The sequence below is a fragment of the Rhopilema esculentum genome, chromosome 1 (genome assembly GCF_057945365.1).
Source record: "Rhopilema esculentum isolate cy_ngs chromosome 1, ASM5794536v1, whole genome shotgun sequence".
Taxonomy (NCBI): Eukaryota; Metazoa; Cnidaria; class Scyphozoa; order Rhizostomeae; family Rhizostomatidae; genus Rhopilema; species Rhopilema esculentum.
This window is the reverse complement of record NC_142815.1, coordinates 2,895,434-2,916,601: the sequence shown is the minus strand read 5'-3', so window position 1 is coordinate 2,916,601 and position 21,168 is coordinate 2,895,434. Positions and strand designations below refer to the sequence as shown.

Below are 21,168 nucleotides of genomic sequence, written 5' to 3'. Positions count from 1 at the left end.
CCTATCAACAAGATCTAAGTAAGTTCAACGAATTTATATAAGAACTTATGATTAAAACAAAGAAATTGTCATCTCTAAAAAGTATTTTTAAAACTGTAAAGAGTGGATGCTGGCTTTGACTCAGCTTAGATGATATCTTAAATTTTTGCAACTCTAGCCATTATTAAGAGAGCTGTAAGATTTTAATGACGTAATCAAGGACCTTATCTCAGCTCTCTGCCCCAGGCCTCTTCCGCCTCCAAAGAGTTTGTTTACAGAAATCAATCTACAATAACATATATCCACAAATCCAAAATAAACTGAAGTTAGAGCACTTACAATTCCCTGATCTTCTGGAATAGTTCCATCTTCATTTTCAATCCACGGGGGTGTAAAGCAGAGTTGCTCTGATGATGGGATTCGTGATGTTTCTTCGATTAGGCCAACAGAAAAATTCTACAAAACGATTAAAGAAATGCTGAAAAATATTTAGCAACAGATGCACAAAGAATTGCAAATGAGCTCTCAAAACAACAAAAATGAAATTTTTCTTTAATTTTTGTACAAAAAGGAGCAATGTGAGAAGATATCCACAAAAAACGGATAAAATGAAAAAGAAGCGAATTTCTAGAATTCAAACACATTACTAATTTTCGAACACAAGATTCCTAATTTGGAACACAAGATTCTGAAATTCGAACACGAGATTACTAAATTCGAACACGAGATCCTTTTCTTCGAACATGACATTCTGAGATTCGAACACGAGATTCTTAATTTCGAAAACGAGATTCTTAATTTCGAAAAAGAGATCCTGAAATTCAAACACGACATCTTGCCGAAAATTGCTATAAAAATTGCATCTTCTCAGCCAAATACTTCTGACTTGCTTTGGTCTTGAAAGGTCATTAAATTGTAGGTAAAATTTCGGAAAAAGTTGAAAATTAAAAGGCAAGGGCGTCTAGATAGAAGGCATCAAAATTGGACTGGTAAGAATTCTACCGTTGCATAACAATCTTATATTGTGTGATTGCACGGAACTCCTCCTAAGTTGTTGTTGTAGAAGCCTTTAAGTTCTACGGTTACGCAAAGCTCATCTTCACAGGATACAAGGCAAGCATCGCTTGCATAGCAACCTTACTCTTTGCGGTTACAAATAAGCCTTTATGTTCTACATATGCGTGAAGGGCCTTCCGTTCTGCGGATAATGCGAAGATCGTCTTTAGAGAATACTAGGTGGGAAACGATTCTCTTGTTGCACAACAACCTTTATATTTTGCGGTTGCGCGTAGATTCTTACTTTCTGCGGTGCTTACCTTCACAGAATCAACAGTTGTGTTTGCCTCACCATAAACCCCATTGTAATGCATTGTATTCCGGAAACTATCCAGAACAGGAAGCCTTCCTTGAGTGTCATCAGAAGCCGGTGCTTGAGTGAGAATCGTCGGTGTCTGCATGGAAACACTGGCAGCTTGTGTTGAAGATGTAGGAGACTGGGCCAAGTTTGACGTCATAGGGGTAACGATAGGAACACCGAAGTCACTTGCATACTCCCTTGGTGTCTGTATACCCTTTATGAAATATATACAATTTAGTCATCAGTTATGATGTAGTAACATACAGCGAGAGGAAACTATTGTCAAAAGGTCAATGGTCAAAAGATCAAGAGGTCAAAGGATAAAAGACGAGTAAAGGCGAATAGAGGTCAGTCAAGAAGATTATTTGTGCGTTTCTGACTATCAATAATATTTTAGATAAATCTATAAACAACAAAATACGGAAACAAAAACTATTTCAATACTAAATTACAGTACAGTACAGTACAGTACAGTACAGTACAGTACAGTACAGTACAGTACAGTACAGTACAGTACAGTACAGTACAGTACAGTACAGTACAGTACAGTACAGTACAGTACAGTACAGTACAGTACAGTACAGTACAGTACAGTACAGTACAGTACAGTGCAGTACAGTACAGTGCAGTACAGTGCAGTACAGTGCAGTACAGTGCAGTGCAGTGCAGTGCAGTGCAGTGCAGTGCAGTACAGTACAGTACAGTGCAGTACAGTACAGTACAGTACAGTACAGTGCAGTACAGTACAGTACAGTGCAGTGCAGTACAGTGCAGTGCAGTACAGTGCAGTACAGTACAGTGCAGTACAGTGCAGTACAGTACAGTACAGTACAGTACAGTACAGTACAGTACAGAACAGTACAGTGCAGTGCAGTGCAGTGCAGTACAGTACAGTACAGTGCAGTACAGTGCAGTACAGTGCAGTGCAGTGCAGCACAGCACAGCACAGCACAGCACAGTACAGTACAGTACAGTACAGTATAGTACAGTACAGTGCAGTACAGAACAGTACAGCACAAGTTTTGAAGATTTCATCCTCTCGATGCTTGATTCATTTAATTCAAAAGAGAAAAAGATTTTCAACTTAGTCAGTCAACATAAAGACTTGAAGCTGTTTTTGTTTGTTGAATTTCAAATACCCTCGAAATTTGAGAAGCATGAAAATAAATTTAACTAAGCAATAGCAAGCAATACGCCTCCTTTGTTAAGAAATGAAAATTCACTGAAAAAGAAATTTAATTCTCTGTTTCGATAAACCAATGAAAGGTGCTTTTAACACTGTTTTATCTCAATGGAGTAGTTGAAAGTGTCAGCTGAATTTTATTTTCAGTATAACTTTGATGGCAGTTGTATAGTTGAATAATAATTAAGGAAAGATGACAACGCTATAACCTTAACAATATTCGATAGTTGTAAACTCACAGAATTATTGTGACTGATCCAGGGTGGAGTAAATGGAATGCATTCATATGATGGAATCTTTGAAGATAGACCCTGCAGCTTTCTTTCAGGAGCAGAGAAATCCTTAAACAAGAAATGATATATTGAACAATATGTGGTCATTAAAATAGGTTATGTATATGTTAAAGAGAAGTTAGTGACAAAGCTGATGATGGAAGGGTAGATGGAATGGTGATCGATTGATAGTTTGATTGACTGATTCATTGGAGATGATTTATTAAGGATGACTGATTGATGAAAACGATTGATTGAAGATAATGATTGATTGATGATTATTGATGTTGACTGGTGACTAATATTTATAATTGATTGATTGATGTTGATTGATTGATGATGATTGATTGACGATGATTGATTGATGGCTAGTGATGATTATTCAATGGTGATTGATTGATGATGATTGATGTTGCCTGATTACTTGATTGACAAATGATGACTGACGATAAAAGATAATGATACACGTTGATTCATGTTGACTGATGGCGGTTGTTATTATATTGATTGGTGACAAAACTCACCTTCACACTGTCTTCTTCCATATCATCAAACCGAGGTACAACATATGGCACAGCCTCGCTTTGTTTACTCCTCTTCGATTTCTTGCGTAACTTCACACCACTTGTGTCTATAGTCGAGGTTGACACGACAGAACAGGAAGAATTTGTATCTTCCTTCACCGGAATAACTGCAACTTTTGGGCGATTCCCTGCAATACTCGGTTGGTCACCCTGTTGGTCATCCGTACTGGACAACAACGGAACGCCTTCTGCTGGAGTTTGGCAACCCTGCAGACAAAAGAAACTATGTCATGCTGATCCCAGCTATATCAGGAGCCATTAAGATGAAAAATCTCTAAGGGGAATCATATTTTGGAATACAGCGTTCCTGAGTGTGAAGCCATAAAAACAATTCTACATAATTGGATTTTGATGACATAACGTCAAATGACACCATAAAATACTTCTTAAAGTGCAAATAAAGTTAAATATGTTTAAATGCTTACCAATATATAATTATCAATAAGAGCGAAACAACAATATATATATACATTTAGGCCAATGAAAAAATAAGTAAAGAACGTACAGAGGGTGTCCAAGGTGGCGTTAGGTGAATTCGTTCGCTTGAAGGGATTCTCGATCCAATTTCCTGTCCATTTTCATATTTGGAGAAATCCTTTAAAGGCAATGGCAAAGCTAACTCAATAAAATTCAATTTAATTCAATTCAATTCTGTTTTATTCATAGACTATAGAGCAAAAATACTAGATTAATATTGTAATATAAACGATCGAAGAAAAGCACTTAGCAAAAGTTTGATAAGAGCAAGAGTCTGCTAATAGGGCAAAGGTCATTTTCATAATAAGGGTAAAGGTCAAATATAAGGGCAAAGGTCGACACTTTTCCAAAACATTACATAGACAAAAAGCTGCACATTGTTAAATTGGTTCAGTTTGTATCTTCAACTTACTTCCAAATTCCTCTTCATATGAAAATGATTATGACAAATCTGGTGACACAAACGCCATTAATTGATTGAAAGACTCTCCTTAATTAAAGGTATATTACCTTAACAGAGTCAGTTTTCTCTTCGTAGTACTTATAGCGGGGAAATGTCACTGAAACCGTACTTGTATCATTCGCATTCGTAGCGGACACGGAAGAGACTGGATCCAAATCCGGCGCTGATGACGTCATTGCTTTTCCTCTGTGGACCATGACAACACCCTGAAGGAGAAACACCAATAAATCACTTGAATAAACGGCCCCGTTTAGAGCATTTTACAAGAACCTGAACTCTAGTTTGGCTACAAGTTAGAAACTGAAAAGCTGGCCTAAGTTCCAGCTCAAGAATTCACCATACTGCAAATATACACTTTTCGTTTAAAAGCTATTCATTTTCTAAAAAGTTCCCTTCTCCTCAATCCCGAACCCCCGGCCTTCAAGGCACCAATACGCCACAAATACCAAACTAAACAAGCATACCTCTCTTGCTAGTGCTTCCTCGTCCTCTTCATACCAGGGGGGTGACAAGCAAACTTTCTCCTCAGACCCTGCTTTGCTTGTGTCTCTTTCGTGGCATTTGCGATCGCTAAAGTCCTACGATGGTGCAAAGGGAATTTATTAGAAATTAAAAAAAATTAAGCGAAATACAAACTGGTTGCTTCCTTTCAGTACTGCCCTGTGGTGTACTGTACTGTACTGTACTGTACTGTACTGTACTGTACTGTACTGTACTGTACTGTACTGTACTGTACTGTACTGTACTGTACTGTACTGTACTGTACTGTACTGTACTGTACTGTACTGTACTGTACTGTACTGTACTGTACTGTACTGTACTGTACTGTACTGTACTGTACTGTACTGTACTGTACTGTACTGTACTGTACTGTACTGTACTGTACTGTACTGTACTGTACTGTACTGTACTATACTGTACTGTACTGTACTGTACTGTACTGTACTGTACTGTACTGTACAGTACTGCACTGTAATGCTCTGCCCTATGCTGTACTGCACTGCACTGCACTGTACTGAACTGTACTGTACTATACTGAACTGTACTGCACTGCACTGTAATGTACTGTTTTGTACTTAGTTAGGTTGTATATATTCTATTCCTTCAATACTAACCTTAACCGAATCAACTTCATCATCGTGCCATATTGGCGGCCTCTTAATGATTTCATCGGACACCCTTTTGAAAATGCCTTCTTCTGACGTTTCAGCATATGTCATTTCTTTTCGTCGGTCCATGTCAGTAAAATCCTAAAGAATGGGAAAAAGAAAACATTTATTTTCAACAGTTGCAAGATGAACGCATTGGGCGTTAAACTTGGGTTTTCCAACCCAGGGCCCTTAAGGTGACAGGCCAGTTGGTCAAGCTTTATGCTTATGACAGAAGGTACCTGTTTTACTTTGTGATTCACTTGTTCCTCTATCTCAAAGCCTCAAACTTCTCGAAAACTAGGGATGTACCGGATATCCGGTAAGCCGGATAATCCGGCGCCGGATCGCTGATTTTTTGAAAATCCGGTTCCGGCCAGATTTGTTTCCGAAATCCGGCCAGTTGCCGGATTTTCCAGAACTTTAATCATAACTAAGAAAATTTGGAAAACCAAGTCAGACTCCCTTCATACAGTGATTAAAAATCGATTTTCCAGAACTAAACAATATCGACGATAAAACAAGCGCCTTGAAAACAGATTTGAAATAAAAGTGCTCGTCATCACGAAACAAGAAGACTGGATGATATAATTCACAGATTTGGTCCAGGGTTGCCAGATCGGCTTTTTAGGCCAAATTTTTCATTTTTGGTTTTTAGATTTAGATTGCCTGGAAAAATTGTTTTTTGCTTACTACTTAAATTTGACCTTGTTGGCCTTTTAAGCAGACGTCCAAAATTAATAAGTAATTACTACATTCATAGAATAATTAGTAGTTAACTACAAAGTGTTAACCAAATTTCAAATTTTATCACCTAACCTAAATATTATCTTGATATTAGCAAAGAGTTTTGGAAAAAAGTAAGACTCTTATCAAAGTTAAGAAATTATCTAACAGGCACAAGCGTAGAAATATAACCAGTGCCTGCTCGATGGATTCTTGAGAGAGTTTTTGATTTGGCCTTTTTATGAGCATTTTGGCTTAAATTGCTCACCAGTCTAGCCTTCGTTTGTAAATTCAATCTGGCAACCCTGAATAGGTCTCTTTGATCTTCTCGCTATACATTTTTTCGCAAAGTGGCTCAAAACTTTTTATTACTGAAAATTCTATAAATGGTCAGATTATCCGGTAGAATCCGGCCGGATATTCCACGAAGAAATCCGGTAAATCCGGTTCCGGCCGGATTCTGAAAATCCTGATCCGGTACACCCCTATCGAAAACCATGACGTTTCCAGGAGATGGTGACATCAGAAACTAGCTTGTTTAAAGAAGTTCTTCATTGTTTGTGAAAACGAAAAATGTCATATTTTTTAAGGACACAGTGTCCGGAGAAAACACAGGTGTATTATTTGAAAAATGCGTCAAAGTGCAGGGTTTTTGTGAACACTATCCCGGTTTTTTTATTTCATATTATATTCTATTCATATTCATATTATTTTATTATCATATTCATATTTTATTCCTGGATATGACGACAATGTCCAGGAATTGACCTTTTCCAGAAACGGACACTTTCCTACAATGGACAGAAACTCAAGTCCTTTTGGCTATTAGAGATTTCACTTCAATAACTTAGAAAGATATATAGATTAAGCATGAATCTCGGAGCAACAGCTTAGAACAGTCCTGTTCCATACACCAAAAACGCGTACAGCTCTGCCTATAAGGTACCGAACACTTTATAACAGACCGGTAAACAGTAATTTTCATTAGAAAGGTATATAAATGATTGAGATTCAGGTATCAAGGTTTTCATTTTTCAACCTACCCTGACACAATCCAGTTCATCCTCTTGCCAACATGAATCCAATTCTCGAGATCGAAGCAAAATCTCGTCCTCAACCTTTCGTATCATTTGAGCCTTTTTCGTTGGGTCATCGTTCCAGTTTTTAGCATCACGACATCCAGGGTGTTCTGGCCTGTCTTGGCAATAAGCAATATGCAGACGTGGATTTGCCGGAAAATTCGGTACTTGCTTATATTGTTGTGGTTGTTTGGGCTGCTGTTGTTGTTTTGCCTGTGGTGTCTGCGGTGGTTGTTGCTGTTGAGGTGAAACTGTTGCCTTGGAGGGGGGAAGTTTTTGGAGTGATGATTGCGAAACCTGTAAAGCAAGGTAGGATGATATCGTAATCACTTAATCATTCATTCAATCAGTACTAATCATGTGACATAATCACCCAGATCTGTGTAGACAAAAGAAGCTGGCTTTTTGGTCATGATGCTAAACATATAAAACTGAGCTGGAACAGAATTGAACTTCTCATTTCAACACTTGGACTATTTTCAAGGTTACCACTCATTGATTGGACAAACAAGGATTTTGCCGTTGTATATATTTGCTACAACCTATCTTTTCCTTGTCCTTTTCAGGGCACTGAGAAGTTATGCTTATCAAGCAGTGTCTTGGTCTTTTCTCTCAATGTTACCACACCTCGTGATTCACGCGTAGAATTACAGAGAGCTGGTGACTCCCTCACCCTGGGTGAAAGTTTGCTCATGTTAAGGACTCGAAACCTGGTTCATTGGATATATAGTCCGTAAACCTAATTATTGAGGAAATGTCCACACTTTGTGACTCCTCTGCTTGTAATAACAGAGAGTTGGCAACTCTCCTTACCTCTTGTAAAAGTTCAGTCATTTCCTGCCTTGAACCACAGATTTTTGGATTTGCAGTCCAAGACCCTAATCACTGAGCCATTCTTATGAGGAGCCAATCAAACGGGTCCATCATGCTTTGCAGTCATTTCCCGACCGATATTTGCTTCCACAAAACATTTAGCTGTGGTCATTCTCCGATATTTAAACCTTAAAAGTTTGCCATATGTAAAGTACTTCAGGATATAGCGATTTGTTTAAACCTTTCCGAGATAAAGTTTAATTTTGACTTTAACTCATAGGCCATAACTCAATAATATCAATTCTCTACGCTGAATATACAAATTCTGTACCTTTTTAGTCCTTGAAGACGCATTTGGTGGGGCGTATTTCAAATTAGTCTGAGGAGACACAATGGCCTTTTGCAGCCCGGGTTTACCAGCCTGCTTGGGCAGTTGAGGTGTCACCATTCCCATTGGCTTGCTTTGGGAATTCGCTGTTGCGTTACTGAATACAGGTGCCTGTGAGAACAGAGGTGCCTGAGAGAAAACTGGCGATTGTGAAGAAACAGGCATGCTGGGATACGGTCTTGAAATCGAGGCAGGTATATGTGGAGTGTTGTTGGGCGCCACAGTTTGGTTGTTGTGTTGATAATGCGAATTGTGTTGCGTGTTGTGAGATGAGATTGTTGGATTCTTGCAGCTTTGTTGCACCAGTGTTGGGCTTGTGTACCCCAAACGTTTGATTGTTGTCGATTCCGAAACAGTGGCAGTTACAGCCGCTCCAGAGTTGGGAAATACTAAAAAGAAATTGAATTGTTTATTTAAGATGTCAAACTAAGGGACAGGCTGGTAATAGAAAGGTAAATAGATTTGTTGACAATTGAATATTAGGGAAATCCGGAAAGCTTAATCATTTCAAAGGCCACTTTTGGGGGCATATATCTGGAGATATATTCAGGAAGGCAATATTCAAAGGGGCTATATTCGAGGGACTACATTCTGGGGGCTATAACCAGGGGGCTATAATCAGGAGGGTTAATTCAGGGGGCGTCATTGACGGATCAATTTGTAGAGGGCTTTATACAGGGGGCTATACTAAGGGGCCTTTATTCAGGGAGCAATATTCAGGGGGCAATTTTAAGGGGGCTTTATTCAGGGGGCTATATTCAGAGAGCAATATTAAGGGGGTTTTATTCAGGGAGCAGCATTCAGGAAGACAATATTCAGGGGGCTTTATTCAGGGATCTGTATTGAAGGGGCTATTATCAGCGGGCTATAATCAGGTGACTATATTCAGGATAGAGTTATGTCAGAAACAAATACAGAATACAAGTGCCCTTTTAATCTCTAAGACAGAACACACAATATTTTTACGATATCTCAAATTAGAATAACATATCAAATTAGTTTAGCGAATAAATCAGACGAGGACAGAAAATCGGGGGATTATATTTGGGAATGTGTTTCCCGCCCAGGGATGAAGGACGAATTATAAAACGAGGAATTACTAAATGATTCCAAATTAAATATACAAATCGTAAAGCATGGGCTAAATCACCTGGTTCCTGACATGATCCCTGATTGGTTGCTTCTCGCTGACTTCGTTTCATGAAAGGCGATGTCGGGTTTTTCGACTGGAAGTTGGTGACCGGAACTTGTTTGTTTCCGGCCGGATCACTTACCCTGCCCGCCGGAATCCAGGCGCTCCCAATGCAAGAAGTTGGTACCTAAATTTCAAATATAAACATATTGAAAATTGGACTCGAGGCAATACAAAAACAACTTAAAGTCGAATTGTCTTAGAAGTCGACATGCACTAGCGTAGTGTGGTGTATATTTGGGTTTTTATAAAGAGCGGGTTTTTTAAAAGGTGGGTTGAAATTTTCTGAAGTGAAAGTGTTTGCCAAAACATTTAGAATTTCGAAAATCTAGTCCAACATTTTCGTCGATGAATCAGGGGGTTAAAGTAACGAAGTCTTTAAAAAACCCAAGAAATGACAGAGAGGTTTCTCTATAAGTATCCGTTCTGCGTTTCCCATACCTGGTGCGTTTGAACAGCCCCTTGGGATTCAATTGCAAGTTTGCTTCGCTCAAGTTCTTCTTCTTCCTCTTCTGACAGATTGCACCTGGAGAAGATTGCATAAGATTTGGAGTCATTATAAGAATCATAACTTTGTATCACAACACTGATAATGAAACTATTCAATATTTGAATACCGAATTTGCAAGACCACGTTTCACGAGGCAGGCTTTTAAACTGTTTTAAGTCTCAGGATGAAAATTTAAAGAGAACATTCGATAACATTCAAACAACTACAATCCTAGGTAGAGAGGGAGTTACAGTTTTCAACCCCCTGCCCCTATTTCAATGTTAATAGATCTAAGTAAACATGTACAAAGTTTGAATGGGGAAGGGTTAGCTATCCTGCCCCTAGTTCAATAACTTTGGGTAGGGAGGGGATGGTTGTTGGACAATATATTAATCTTATCCGATACATGTCTAGGGATTTTTTTGACTAGCTTTGTCCAAGCTTGTGGGTGACATCGATGTGATATCTCGAATTGCAAATCAAACACAAGACGAAATGTGCTCAAAGCAACAAGGTTCCAAATTCTTTTTTATTAAAACGCACGTTATAAGAGCACAGGCATGGCCATATTAAAGCAATATAAGCAAAAAGTGCCTCATAAAAGGAGCACACTTTCATGAAGAAGGAAAGAAACCAACATAACAGGCCTAGCCATAAGACTTTTAACAGGGAACAGTAAACGCTATCCTAATTACTTCCGGGTGAGGTATTTCTAGATAATTAAGAATAGAAAGAAAGGGAAAATTGATTTCACGAAGGGAAATTTGCTTTTTAGAGCAGTTTAGGAGAGCAATCTGTGGCTCCTCTTCAGCATTTGAGGAGAGCCTGGTGGGGAGGAAGGTGGCTCCTCTCGAATGGCCAGACCTGAGAGCACCGAGGATCGACTTCCCTTAAAAAATAAGTAATATATCCTGAATGAAAGAATATAACCTGATGAAACAAAGTTCATTCGATCAGCTAGTCAACCTTGCTACTAGAAGTCTAATGAAAACAATGCTATTCGGCGGTTTTAGACCCTCTTTACACGAAAGAAAATGGAACGGTTCCAACTAGCCGAAAAAGGCGTTGCATTTACACGAGAACTGTTGGAATCGTTCCATTTGGGACCTGCTATCCGTTCTCTTTTGGCTTCGCTACAGAAGTAGTTCCATTTGGAACCGTTCTATTTGGCTCCCGTGTAAACGGGCGGAACCACTTGGAACCGAGCCAAATGAGAACGCTTAGATAACGAGGCTATTATAAGATGACTTTCAACAGTAATGCAGTTTCCTTCTCTGTCCAAACGAATAGTTTCTTGGTGCTTGTAGCTGCAATTTCTTAAATTTCTAGCTTCTATTTCTGTGTGTTCTTGTTGAAAATAAACATGAACCATGCGATTATCTGATTTACTGATTTTGGCGCCAAAAACTGCGCATGGTACTCCTCCCTTGTAACAATGCTGTTGCCCTGGAGCGGAGACGTTTTGAACCGTTCCAAGGTTCTTGTGTAAACGAAAGCATGAAATATTTGGAACCGCATCATTTGGAACCGTCCCATTTTCTCTCGTGTAAACAAGGTCTAAGTGACGGTGATTGAAATTACGAAATCATAGCGTCATCGTGTGAACAGAAGACCTATCCGATATGAAAAGCGATCCGATACGAAATGATTTCGGTATCGTGTGGACAGGGCCTGAGATTTTGAAATCATGCTGTGATTTGCTACAAAGCTCAAGAGTGATTGGGTTTCTCACGAAATGTTGATTGTCATTTTACCTTGGTGTTTCTCTGTCCAACTGGTCGATATTTCGGTCTAGAATATCATCTGAAAATGAAAAGTATTTCGTTAAAATTCCTTCAAAACGTAATTGACCTCTAGTCACAAACAGTAAATCAAAGAATATCACAGCAAAAATATATTATGGGGGAATACTGTGATTAGCACAAAATGGCTGCGAAAAATGGCTGCCAAACGTTACTCCACTGCGACACGTAAACAGGGCAAGATACAATATTATATGCACAAATTAAATTGATTGTTTACGTTCAGAATTAATAGAATACTCAGAAACCTCAGTCAGTTTATGTTAGAGGAACAAGCAGCTTCGATAACTAACAGCTTTTTGCATCAACACGGAGAAAATATTTCAGGCCTTAAAAATGGCAATAAACAAGGTATTTTTCACATTGTCACATTTTCAAAACAAGGCTTGGCCACAAAAGGTAGCAAAAAGCTACAAATATAAACGGCTTCTTTCTAAAAATGCTTTTCTGAGTTTGGAATAGTAAATCTTTTAGCTTTCGTCAAACCATTGCAATTTTTACACAGAAGTGAATGGACTTGATGTTTAGTTCATTACATTGGTGCTGGGTGAGAGCTAATCAAGTAGGGACTGAAAGACATATTTAGCAGTAGCGGGCACCTGGGGGGCGAGGTGACGGTTGCCCCCCCAATATTTTGGAATACAATGGTCTTTTGTTCTAAAACAATGGGAAAATGGTACATCATCTTTTCAAAACAATAGGCTTGCCCCCAATATTTGAGCAAGTGTCCGCCCCTGATGTTTAGGATTACTGCGACACCCCTATCACCAACAATACCCCCTTATCGTGCAACTGACATAGGCTAAGTTGCGCAACTGCTCAAAGGGTAGCAAAAAATTCTCAAAAACCAATAGCGAGAGATAGAGAGGGCTGCCACAGTCTCAGCCACCCAACCCCCCCCAACTTTGGAACTCGGCCACCTTAACCCCCTGGCTCTACACCCCTTACCTTCAATCACACGACAAAGCCCCCTTTACACGCTGTTAGCACGAGGCTTGAGCTGGTTCTTCAAAAAGAGAGACCTGGATCCATCCAAGGGGTAAACAATTGCAAAACGAGGAATAATGTGTGAAAATCTTCATATATTGGACTTATTCGAGCAAAATTCGGCTGTTTTGCAGAGAAAAATTCTTCTATTTCCACTTGATTTTTCGCTAACTTGAAACTTTTTGGCCAATTGCTCCGTCGCCCCATTACATGCAAACACCTTGATGCCCCGGTACTCGTATTCAACAACGTAATATTACGCACATGCAGCCAAGAAATTAATAAAACAGAAGACAATACCAACAGACTGCCTTATTAAAAATTTATGACGTCTTGGCAGATGAAATGGAAGCAAGACCTTCCCTGCAGAGATTTAATAGATTTTCTTTCTAAATCACGAGAAAAACAAGACATCTAATTTATTAAATCAAACACCAAAGTACTTTTGTGAATAAAAGTCGAGAATTAATCCTCTAATTGGAAAAGTAATTTAATATCTTAAACTTATTCGCATTTAAACAATTCGTTTTGGTATCAGCAATAAAAAACATCATCAAAGTTATATTATATTGTATGATATTATATTATATTGTATTGTATTATATCATATTACATTATATAATATTATATTATATTATATTATATTTCATTATATCATATCATATTATATTATATCATATCATATTATATTATATTATATTATATTATATTATATTATATTATATTATATTATATCATTTTATATTATATTTCATATGACATAATATATAAATATATTACATTGTATTTGTTAAAATCATATACTATATCATTACTCAAATGTAATAAAAGCCAAAAACCTAAATCTAGATACAAAAACTTATATTTTGAAACTAAATAAACTCAAGTATTTAGCAAATAAATCAGGATTCAATTCCCTGGCCTTGATTTGGAAGGGGGTTAAGAGGGTAAGGGGTGATCCCCACATCATAAATCCAGGTATCACTTTGTGATCTGTCTTGTGCACATTTCTTGACAAATTTTCCTTTTTCCTCTTGTTTCATCGAAATCAAATATACCTGATTACATTATCTATCAAAAACCCCCTTTTCCTGCTTTGAAGGAAATAAATAAAACAAAACCGCTCTCAATCAGATCTTCCTAGTGGTTAAAAGCGGTTACCACTTTCAATTTAAGTTTTCAAAGTTTAAGGTTGGGCTCTCATATATCATATAGTCAACTTAGAAGCTTAAAAACAGGATTAGGGCAGATCTTGACTGTCTTCTACATAAATCATGGCTGATCTGTTCATATTAAATGCAAAAACTTCTGCAATGAGAATAGAACTGCCTTGGGTCACAGAAAGGCACGCTATCTAGGAATGGGTAACAACTAACAAGGACATGGAACTCTCCAGAGATGATTTATTTATCTCTGTGTGGACAGCTACTTCTGAAAAGTTAACCAAGAGTTTTTACAAGACACCCATTTTTGAGCAAGATATTCCAACTGAAAGTCAATGGCTCCAAGGGAGATAGATGCATTTTCGTGTACCTATTAAATGACATTAGCAAACATTCTGGCACATGCAGAGACATAAATAAACTTAAGGTTTATGTATCCATTAGGGAGGGATGTTTACATAAGAGGCAAAAATGGGTACCTGTGGACAAATTTTCAGACCCATTAAAAACATCAGGAAGAATTGTTGGACATGCTAGTACTTAAGCAAAAGTGAAGCTGCCATAAACGGAAATAAAGTAAAGTAGTATGAATTGCATTATACAGTACATAATATCATACCATATCGTGCCAAATCACACCATTTGTAATGATATGATAGAGCAGACCTGGCCATAAGAACAGCTTTTAAGCAGAAGAGCAGTAAACATTATTTCCAGGTGAGCTGTTTGAAGGTAATTAAGAATAGACACAAAGGAAAATTGATTTCAAGAAGAGCAATCTGTAGCTTTTGAGGAGAGCCTGGAGGGAAGCAAGAGCTATGACTCTCCTGAAATGCCCAGGCCTGATAGGGTGATATGATAAGGTAATTTGCCTTTGTTGTGTAATGGCTAAGGCCTAATGATTGTGGGTTTCAAAGTCAGCACTTGCTACTTTTGTAGACAGTACCCTTGGGCAAGGAATTAATTCAAGTTTTTGCCTCTATCCACCCAGGAGCATAATTAGGTAATTTATATTTGTATTTGTTTCTACCTAGCATCCAAAGGTAGTTTTTTAGAACACTGAGAGGCTATGCCTATCGAGCAGTGTCCTGGTCTTTCCTCTCGATTTGACCACACCTCGTGATTCCTGCACCTGGAATTACAGAGAGCTGGCGACTTTGCTCACTCTGGGTGAAAGTGTGGTCATGTCAGGGACTAGAGCCACGGACCCTTGGGTCAGTGACCCTAACCACTGAGCCATCCTTGCTCTTAGGTAACACTGGCCCATAGCTAAAAATGCTATCTGTGGCTACACCCTGGTATGTGGTCCTAAGTATATAGTGACCAGGGGGTATTGTGCAAAATTACTAGAGTAGCCTTTGGCTAGTGACGTACTTTAAAACCTCAATTTTCACCATACCATGTAAAGCACACCATATCCCACCACAAATACAACAAAACTCAAAATTTAAACCAAAATCCAAACCATATCATCATAACCAAAGTTATACAACACAATATGATAAAAAACACTAGACAATAGCTAGTGAATTTACGGTAATATAGTTAGCAAATAGATTTAGTACCAGAATGAAAATATTATAGTTTGATTATTAACAACACGACGTCATGAGCATGTTCTCGTTATCAAATCAACACAAGAGCAATAAGAATTCAAGTCACTTGATAACGAGTACATGCTCGAAATGTTGGTTTTTAACAATCAAACTATTATATTTTAATTCTAGTACTCAATTTATTTGCTACCTATAGTATCGTAATTCTGGATGAAGTACCACATGCAACGTACATATTTAGCTAGTGAATTTACTTAACAAGAAAAGAGTAGCTTTTATAGTACAGATACCAAAGCTTTGATCTGTTGAAACTTAAGTGCCTGTTATCTGGAGATCAGGAGATAATTTCCACAAGGCATTTCACAAAGGAGGAAAATTTGGGGTGAAATGTCTTACTTTTGTTTAGATGTATGTCGTCTAAGGTGTTGGTTAATAATGGTTTCTATTCAGACAGTATAATGGCATATTTCTGGCTTCCATCCACCATATCATTTTACTCCTTTGAGCTCCCTGTTCTCCTTGTACAGTTATGTAAACTGAGAACCATAAAAAAGGATTGTTTTAAGAAATTATAGGCCTTCTATGAATTATGATAACTTGCTTCATTTACGACCTCCTGTACATCCTGTCTCTTAAGGAATATATGTGGCCTTAGTCCCCTTTTAGAGTGTTTTTCACAGACTGAGAAACATACCCCCATTACTTATGTAAAATGCTCTTCAGAATAAATTATAGTTTGTTATTGGATCTATCTTAATTTTGAGGTACCCTATACATCAAGACAATAAGAACTATTTGATCTTTGTCTTTGTGAAATAATGGGTATCTACAGCTGAAAAAACAGACAAAATTGATCGATAAGATAAACTTCAGGCCTTCTATACATTAAAATAACTTTAATTCCCTTATATTGTTCCCCCTTGCCCCCTCTAGAGAAGCACTGTCTTATTCCCTTTTAGAGTATGTGTTATTATAGACTAAAAAATATATCCTTCACCAGTTTTGTACAATTATCTTGAAAATAAATGATAGTTTTAAAGTGCATCTGCATCTTAATTTTGAGATATTAAAGCCATCAAGGCAATTTCCCCTGTTTAAGAACTCCCTGCTGCCCCCTCTCTCAGCCTATCTCCTTTGCAGAGTGTTGTGTTTTCATATAATGTTAAATCTCTCCCTTTTCGCCGACGCAAAATGCTTTTCAGAATCAATGATGGTCTTTAAGCGGATAATACTTTTAAATAATAAAGCGAATTTCGCCCGAAAAGAGGAAACACCAGCCGTCATATTTTATACAAAGCGTTTTTACGTGACCGTTTCGTGATGGCAGTTCAATAACGCCGACATGAAATTCTCACCAAGCCTCTTTGAAATCCACTGGCCTAAATAGTTTACCAATTGATAAAACAAATAAGTAAATAGTTCAAGATATGGTTGAAATCCTAAAGAATGAAATCGCAGTTCAATAAGTATTTACCTGAAAGGACCCAGGAAACGGGCCTGTTTGATGTTGTTCTACCTGAACCAAACATTTTTCGTCGCTAGCTCAAAGCCAATTTTCGCCAAGATAAACTCAAATTCTGCAACAAAAATAAAGATCAGAAGTAGTGAATTAAAACATCGTCCTTCAGATCCAATTTCCGGCATTAAATAATCTAAAATTGGCTATATTTAACGCTAAAGTCGCATGAAAGGAAGTGATATTGTTATACCGAAGTATGGCAGACTTTTCAAAAAGTTTTCGCAGGATTCCAGTTGATTTCCGTTGCACATATACCAGTCTTTCTTACTTTAACGTACATTCTAACTATCATTTCGGGTAAATCTTGTAAAATAAAGACTTTTCTAAATACTGGGAATCAATAATCTCTCGGAATGAGGGCTAAAGTGGTGCATGTTTTTGTAGCCGGTCCCAAAAGTCGGCATTTTCAAAGAAACTAGAATTCGAATAATGCCCCAGCGATGAGTCAGAAATCTTTAATTTACAACACAAAATTCTTCTCAATCATGTAGATACTTAAATTATCGATACATATTAGCCTTCGATAAGAGAAAACTTGGAAAATAATGTGAACTGAGCTATATTAAATGAAAAAACAGTCAGTCTGCAGGCCGTGACACTCTAACCGTGTTCACTATGATATAATTAAATGAAAATTATTGACACCGACAAACAATTTCAGAAACCAAATAAATTACTATAAGATTTAATATGTAATTAAGAATCAAAATGATAAAGAAATAATCGCATCAGGGGATCAATGTGATTACAAAAAGTAGCAGATTTCGAACGGAATAATCAGCATGTTGGTTAGGCCCATTTTCGGAGCGCAAAAACAACATCACACCAAGCTTACCTTGAATTGACTTTGTGAAAATAAATCTTCTTCATATGATGCAAAATAAAACTATTTTGCATCTTCTGTTTCAATTAATTCATTTGCCGATCGCACATGGAAGTAACCGAGCTTTCCCGTGGCTATTCGGGACCGCCATGTTTAAGAATGCTGAAAGCACAAAGTTGTTGTAAATTTTTGCTTCATTAAGCATAAATGTCATATTTTCCAGGGAGATTTTTCGTTTGTCAAAAACCGATCAAGATTTGGTCAATTATAAATGTCATATTTCTTTAGGGTTTCCAAGCATTCTCTTGAACCAAAAACTCCAAAATTTTAAACAGAAAGATGATTAAATAACTTTCAAATTATAGGTTTTAGAAGGAAAAATCTGTCATTTGGAAAACGAAGTGGAATTTTCAGTGCGGGACATTTTTGTAGCATGTATGGGGTATGACCCCATTCATAACATCTTTTTCAAAGCACGTGACCGCAAGAGGGGTGAAATGAGGGAATCACCACTTGTCCTGCCCTCAGGGAGGGGCAAGGGAAGCACCTTAAATCAAAGATACTGATTTTTTACGTGCATTTGAAAATAGAGAAGCAAATTGTTTTGGCAAGTCCAAAGTATCGATATTCTGTAGTATCAGGCACAAAGATAATTTTTGTTGGGTGCAGGGTTTAAACATGGTTTAAAAAACACATATTTTTGTCAAAAGTTTTGAAGGTACAACAGCTTTACATGCAAAATTGGCGCTATGACCCAAAAAACATCACTGACCTCTACCAAATGGAAGATATTTTCAACAGAAATTTGTTTTATTTTACATTTAAAGTCAGGGTTTGAGTCTTCTGAAGAAAGGATTGCAGATTTGAGTTTTCATTTTTGCAAAACATTTCTGCTCCACATTATACCAAGATAAAATAGGGATACCAAGAACCTTTTTTATCTTGATTATACACAGCAACACTTTTTCAATTGAAAATTATTTTTTTCTGTATGGGGGCGAAACAAGGGTTGTTGTGCTTGAGTGCAGTGGAATAGGGGACACGCACAGTGTTGGGGGAAGACAGATAGATCAGGCTCGTTCACAGAACCGAATTGTCTTTGCAAACCGTTATTTTGTAGATAGGAGGAACTCGTTTCAACCTTAGGGCCTAATTGGTACTATTTTCAATAGACAAGCGGCAGTGATTCAGCAACCTTTACAGTCCTGGGCTCGCGTTTTGATTGGCCTATTTCGATCTACAACTGTGTATATATATTTCCTAACGTAGAGATTTCGAACTATATTCTGACGTTTTAAACTCTGAAGAGTGTCAGACAAAACGCTAAAGCGTGTTTCAAGATATTTGCTTTTTCAAAGCCAACCAACATGTTTACCTAGCATTCTGTTTTCATGACTGGGCCTGCTTTGTTGGATAATGTGGAAACCTAATATTATAGCATAACTTGAAAAATCTTCTCGCGGAAATGTCCCACTGAGGCCATCTGTGTACCAATGTTGGGATGACATTTCGAGACAAAAAACAATTTATGAAGATTATGAAGAGCAGTGGCCAAAGACACGATCCCTGTGGCATACCACCATACTTTGCAGACTGGAATCTACCTCCTGTAGAAACTAAAACCATGGCACTCCTACCCTACTTGAAAACGCTTTTGGGTTTTTTACAGCACAGTCGATCAACTATACAGGGCCTCCGACGAAGGCCCCCCCCCACGTTTTTGCAAAACAATAGAGTTTTTTTCCAAATCTTTTGTTATTGGTGTTAAATTTTCCCTTGCCCCCCCCCCACTTTTCAACCTTTGTCGGAGGCCATGCTATAATTGCCCTTTTGGCAGACCCTCACCCTAGATGCAAGAATTTAATATTGTTTCCAATGATTGATTGTCTCCAAAGACGTTTAGCCACAAATCTGTGTAATATCCTTTCAAAACATCCGATTGGCTTCACTTCGCCTGAAAACCGCCGCGCGGTCTTGTTGTACACAAACAAATTAGAACGCCTTTAGAGCGCGGCGCCGCAGTGGTGTCAATATTTTTTACCATATCTATTTGTTTTAAACTATCGGAAGTAGCAAGCATAACTAGCTTAGAAAGGAAAGGAATGCCGAAATTGTTGACAAGACTCTTTTGGACAGGCTTGTTACCTTTTAAACCACAGAACTCGATTAGCTCCTTGAATTTCCATAACAGCAGACGTTTTGACAGGAATCAGGTTGCCAATACAATGCAATAGGGGCGTGAGAAAATTGGGGGTTGGGGAGAGGAAAGCGAGTGACGCGAGGGACGATAAATAACTTACTGGCAACAATTTGCAACGGATACAAATTTCATATACTTACCAAAGCCACTATTACCCTGGATAGCAGAGCTTCACCTCAACAAGGCAAAGGGTTAAAGAACGGGGGGGGGGGGGGAGAGAATTGCGAAGGAGAATGGGAACGGAGACCTTCTCTCTCACACCAATTCGATTTACAGCCTCGTTTTGAGCTCAGATTTTGTTTTATCAACATAGTTTTAGGCCGGATACAATTTTTCTTGTGCTTTTATTTGAGATTTTACGGAGAAATGAAGTTTGAAAACTTGTAAGGGATTTGACCTCAGAAGTCATTCCGGGTGAAACTTTACCCTCTTACTCGCCAATCACGGTCAAATCCCTTATAATTTTTTTATTTCTATGTCGTCATAAAACGATATCATGAGCAATACCATAATGAAAACTTCCAAGTAGACTAAAATCAATGCTCGCAATCCGAATCTGAGGTCAAATATTTTGTGCAAATGAATAAATCGAATTGGTGTATTTAGGCATTATGATTTACACTCTCATTTTATTATAAGAACCAGTAAATTTAAGTTCAGGCTAACTGTTCTTAATTCTTTTGAAAATCTGAGGCTGGATTGTTCTTCATTTGTTCTTAAATTAAGTGGGTGTAAGCAGTGCTATTGCTAGCTCTTTCGCTCCGATCTCATTTGCCAACAAAGTGAGTGAGACAGCCTTAATTTGCTGACAAATTTGAATATTCACCGAAAAAGCACCCACACATCGCTAAAAAATCCTCGATTTTGAGAAAAAACGTTGTTGGAAATTGCATTTTGCAGAAACTCAGCCTCAGCTTGTTCTTAATTTGTTCTTAACTTTTGACCAGTTTTGAGGCTCGTGTTCTTA

The 21,168-nt window shown here is 37.9% G+C and overlaps 1 protein-coding gene across 1 annotated transcript in view; it reads right to left on the bottom strand.

The window, feature by feature from the left end:
• LOC135690373 (uncharacterized) overlaps positions 1-18,199 on the bottom strand; it is a 30,213-nt gene extending 12,014 nt beyond the window's left edge. The window contains exons 1-15 of the mRNA XM_065207901.2: positions 18,014-18,199; positions 17,134-17,236; positions 11,906-11,954; positions 10,103-10,187; positions 9,620-9,788; positions 8,413-8,858; positions 7,233-7,565; positions 5,431-5,565; positions 4,780-4,893; positions 4,363-4,521; positions 3,881-3,970; positions 3,316-3,582; positions 2,759-2,860; positions 1,296-1,550; positions 319-435 (exon numbers count right to left, since the gene is read on the bottom strand). Of these exons, the coding sequence (XP_065063973.2) occupies positions 319-435; positions 1,296-1,550; positions 2,759-2,860; positions 3,316-3,582; positions 3,881-3,970; positions 4,363-4,521; positions 4,780-4,893; positions 5,431-5,565; positions 7,233-7,565; positions 8,413-8,858; positions 9,620-9,788; positions 10,103-10,187; positions 11,906-11,954; positions 17,134-17,188 (2,376 nt within the window). The 5' untranslated portion in view covers positions 17,189-17,236; positions 18,014-18,199. The remainder of the gene's footprint in view (positions 1-318; positions 436-1,295; positions 1,551-2,758; positions 2,861-3,315; positions 3,583-3,880; positions 3,971-4,362; positions 4,522-4,779; positions 4,894-5,430; positions 5,566-7,232; positions 7,566-8,412; positions 8,859-9,619; positions 9,789-10,102; positions 10,188-11,905; positions 11,955-17,133; positions 17,237-18,013) is intronic.
• Between the last annotated feature and the right edge of the window lie 2,969 nt (positions 18,200-21,168).